We start from the raw sequence: 4,788 nt of genomic DNA, 5'->3' as shown, positions 1-4,788 counted from the left end.
TACGCATGTATCGATATATATCTGTATATCTAAAAGAGTTAGATGTCTTCTTCATATCCTTTTATCTTATTTAAAAAAAAATTAATTGTTTAAAATAATTGCCACATTGCTATTTGTATTTGGCAAAAAAATATTTAATTAAAAATCATTGTATAGTTAAACATTGGCAAACTCTAAAGTAATTATCATATTTGATATTCAATGTCAATTATCGGTAAATTGGATTTTAAAAATAAATAATTATCATCATACAATGCAAATTAATAAAGCTGCTGCATATTATAATTAATATCATAAGAACTACATTCATTACTGAAATTCACAACGGTGGACATATACATCCACACTATGACTTATATCTACACTCCTCCAACTATATGACACTGTGTCCAATATCTAGCAAAGCAGATTTTAATGTAGCACATATTCTCTTTGAAACAAAAAAGATAAATATAACACCTAGGACAAAAGAACCACTAATCTACTTGAACATTGTAGAACTTCAAAACGCAAAAGTTCTTCTAAAAAAGAAAGAGGAACAAAGATGACTCTCCTAGCAGTTGGACACACCTCAAAAAAAGAGGAAGATTAATAAACTTCATACATAATTCACCATAACAAAGATAAAACCTATTACATAAATCTAACTTCATAGACCTAAGACAGCAGCTAGCTTTCATCCATAAACACCCATCTTAACTATCTTCAATCTTGATTATTTTAGAGCAATGAGCAACAGTATCCTCAAGTTCCTTATCAAAATCAGCCTCAAGATTCCTCTTCACCCTTAAAAATACTGCATCTTTGGGAATAACATTAGGCACATTAACTTTCCTTGAGTCATCTAAAAGGTGTGAGAGCAAATCCTACACAAGAAAATAAAACAAAAAAGGAAAGCACCCAAAAAAAAAGGATCACCCAATTAGATGAAAACCTATTGAAACTCCACAGAAAACTAATTATAATGATGAATAAGAATTATTAAAAATCAAGCAATAAATCGAGTATCACCTGAGTTTCATCAACATCAGACCGAATAAGTGAGCCAATATCATCCGACAGCACTACATTTTCATCACTATCAACAGAATGATCTTGAATATCAACCTCCTTAACACCTTCCATATCTAAGTGTATATCATCAAGTCCAGCAACATTTGCTTCTTTTTGAAGAAAAGATGACATGACAGTATTCTCTAAACATTTTGTATTAGAAGTTTCACCCAACTCAGGACCAAACACAGGAACAGGTGCATACTTTAAATAATAAGACAAAAGGCACAAAAGAGGAAAGATAGATATCAAAGGACTGCGACAAAAAAATGAAACATGGCACCTATAAATAAATTAAGTACCTTCAAAGGTGTTATCTCAGTCTGAGCAAGTTCAAACATTGAAATAATTGCAGCATCATCACAAATCCTCTTCACACGAAAAGTTCCAAAATATCTATCAACACCAAGAGACTTAGTATCCACTTTCAGCAAGACTTTTTTACCCTCCAAATTTCTAAAAATGATAGGGTAGTCATCCCCACAGAGAACCTACAAAGAAAGAAATAAATGCTACCATCAATAAAAAAACCATTTTGAACAAAACCAATAAACTACTTTCTGCTTTTCTTTCATTAAAACAGAGAAAGACAAATCTGACACACCTTTGAATCTTTATGTACCTCATTAAATAGGTCAGCACATGTTTTTTTAACCAAGTAGGTTGTTTCACGATCAAAGAGGACAAATATACCCTGTCCAGTTTCATCTGATACAACTACCTTGAGCCTATACCTACAAAAGAATGAACTACGATCATAAAAATAGTAGTAAATGAAAAAGGTCTATTCAACACATTAAAAGACCAGATTACTCATAAATAAAAATCACAAAGTAAATAAAAAAAACAAGAATGTAACATGACAGAACCTTGGGATCACATTTGTCACATGATGCATGCACATATCACAAAAGTAAACACCAGATTCAGGATGTACTGTCTTCCCACAAACACAGGTAGAACACCACCAGCACCCCTCTTCTACAACATCAGTGATAGTACCTAAAATGACAAAGGTTCCATCCTACAAATCATAGAAAATAGAAGCCAAATGCATAAAAAACCATAAAAATTTAAGAATCAAAGTTTCAAAGGATTTAATAATCAAGAACGAAAACAAATAACTACAAATCAGATAAAAAAAATTTTTTTAACCTCCTTGTTTTCTTGCAACTCATCTATTGTAGATTTCTTAGTCAACCTCATGAAGTCATCCTCCAATGAGATAGTTTTTCCTTCATTAGCAATAAACAGTGGCTGGGTCCCATTTATCCCTTGCTCTACCACGCTAACAAATGACAATGAAGGAACAATCTTAATGCTTTTTTCAGCATATTCAAACATACATAAAAATAAATAAAACTAAATATATGAAAAATAGTACTACACAAACCTCTTCCTGAAATCAACAACAGCTGCCAAGTCAGGATTAAGATATATTTTTGTTGCTTTCATGACATTTTGTAACCCAGGTTGTCCTAAAAAAGAGGAAAAAAATGTTAGCAACCTTTCCAAAAAAATCTTATACCAACAATGTAAGAAAAGAGTTTAAAAAAATCATGATAATACAATATTCAACAACAGTACCTCGAAAAAGCTTAACTTTGGCAAGTTGAAGAATCACTACTGGTTGTTCAACATAACCAGAAGAAAGAAAATGATTTAGTTGATCCACATATTCTCCAAACAGGGCGCACCTAAGCACCATCCTACAAATAAAAACAACAAATTGTAACATAAAAAATAGATAAAACAAAAAATAAATGAAAACCATATGCTGAAATAAGAAAGTAATGAAGCAACGAACTTTTGAGAAGAAAGCTCCACAACAACCATCTTGATTGTTTTTTCCATCTTTATCATAACTTTTTTCCTCTCCAACTAAAGTCAGCAACCCAATAACATCTGCAAGTACATTAAAAAAACCGCAAAAAAGTAGAATAATATATAACAGGATCAACAACACATAATCTCAATAATGGAAAAGAAATACAGAACCACTCACCAACTAAATAATCATGATCTTGACTCATTTGCAATATCTCCTCAAAAGGATATAGAGTAAAACAGACTCTTGGTATGATATCATCTGGTAAAGTTGTTACTATTGTTCGGAAGAGGAATGTAAGCTTAAACTCATGTTTTGTAGCTCTATAAGAGCCATGATTTGGAACAACAGAGAAATAGCACATCTTGTAGCAATTCCCTTCAATAATATTATCTTTAAACCTGTTGATAAGCTGCTTCCTTATAGTGGCCTGGATTTTGTTTGACTATAAATAATAAAAAATAAGAATACATGTTAGTCAGCAACTAAAGAAATATCAACAATATGCTAACTCAAAATAAATTACAAATAAAATCACTAACATTTTCATCCACCAAAATGAGCTCCATTGAATTTGGAGAATCTGAATTTCCAAAGCTTGGAACAATCCAAGCCCTAATTACCCTCACTTTAAGCCTCCAAGCCTCTCTTGGAGGAACTATCTTGCTAATAGCATCAAAAGATGGACTCATTTGAACGTACTAAAACACTTGTAGAAAAGAAAACAACAACAATATGAAGATATGTGAAAGATGAACAAAGCCAATGATCTGCACTACTCTTACCACTTCAACCCTCTTTTATAGACAACGCTAGATGAATAGTTTCAAATTTGAATTCAAATTTTTTAGCAAAATGGGGGAAGTAAAGATTTTTCACCTTGCAAATCCAAAAAGAACTGAGGTTTCTCATAGACTAATTTAGGGTTTTCTTGGAAAAAGAAATGATGTGATAAGAAAACTACCATTTTTGATATCACAGAAGTTTATACTGACAACCACCAACTACTCCACATTCACACATCTCACATCTCCATAAAAGATCTCTATCAAACATCAAATCAAATAAGCCTTCATTCTATAGAGAAGACACAAGCAAAGAAAGATGAAATGAAAATCATAAAGCATTTACATGATGTATAATTAAAAAAAATCAATTTAAAAATAAAAAAAATAAAAGAAGAAATCTACAGGATCAATGACACTAGATATACAATCACAAACCTTATCACTTGTCAGAATTGAAATCCAGATTTTGGGAGAAAATCAAACAACCACCAATTACCAAAACCACTTCTACGTCATACATCAAAATATCTGAATGCTACAAACCACATCTTAAAAACAAAATCATGAATAATCTTCCAATGAATAATGAAAAATTCGAATTTAAAAAAAAAAAAGAAAAAATCTACAGAATCAATGACATCAGATTTACAATCACAAATCCCATCTCTTGTCAGAATACAAATCCAGATTTTGGGGAAAACCAAACAACCACCAATCACCAAAACCACTTCTACATGATACCAAAAAAATATCTAAATGCTACGAACCATACCCTAAAAATAAAACCATGAATAATCTTCCAATGAAATAAACGAAAATATATCAGAGAGAAAAATAAAGTAAACAATCGATGAATTGAACATCTAAGTCCTGAGATTTCTGCATCAAAGAGCACACCTGTGTAACCCTTCTCATTCCTAATATTTAACCCTAGCCACTCTTTCTCAATACCGTTATCTTCTGGTATGTTCCTTTTATTACCTCACCTTTATAATAGATTGGATTCTTTTTATTTTATTTTTTTTAAACTAATTTGGTCTTTTTTTTTAAGCTTGTAACCATATTTTTCTAAAATGAGGGCCTTTATCTTTTATCCGTATACACAAGCACAAAAACATG

The 4,788-nt window shown here is 31.3% G+C and overlaps 2 protein-coding genes across 2 annotated transcripts; both read right to left on the bottom strand.

The window, feature by feature from the left end:
* Positions 1–277: 277 nt before the first annotated feature.
* Positions 278–4,046, bottom strand: LOC112797418 (uncharacterized). The gene is made up of 11 exons (XM_025840334.3): positions 3,424–4,046; positions 3,059–3,326; positions 2,861–2,958; positions 2,641–2,762; positions 2,447–2,531; positions 2,209–2,341; positions 1,923–2,077; positions 1,658–1,787; positions 1,356–1,544; positions 1,012–1,257; positions 278–866 (listed from the first exon to the last, which is right to left on the bottom strand). The coding sequence occupies exons 3-11, from the start codon at positions 2,914–2,916 to the stop codon at positions 696–698; spliced, it is 1,287 nt and encodes a 428-aa protein (XP_025696119.2). The 5' UTR covers positions 2,917–2,958; positions 3,059–3,326; positions 3,424–4,046; the 3' UTR covers positions 278–695.
* On the bottom strand, positions 2,941–3,573 carry LOC140184232 (uncharacterized). Its single transcript, XM_072234541.1, has 3 exons — positions 3,424–3,573; positions 3,126–3,326; positions 2,941–2,958 (listed from the first exon to the last, which is right to left on the bottom strand). Exons 1-3 carry the CDS (start codon positions 3,571–3,573, stop codon positions 2,941–2,943), a joined length of 369 nt encoding a protein of 122 aa, XP_072090642.1.
* Positions 4,047–4,788: the final 742 nt, after the last annotated feature.

Source organism: Arachis hypogaea, chromosome 4 (genome assembly GCF_003086295.3).
Source record: "Arachis hypogaea cultivar Tifrunner chromosome 4, arahy.Tifrunner.gnm2.J5K5, whole genome shotgun sequence".
In the NCBI taxonomy this organism is placed as follows: domain Eukaryota; kingdom Viridiplantae; phylum Streptophyta; class Magnoliopsida; order Fabales; family Fabaceae; genus Arachis; species Arachis hypogaea.
This window is presented reverse-complemented; position numbering and strand designations above follow the sequence as displayed.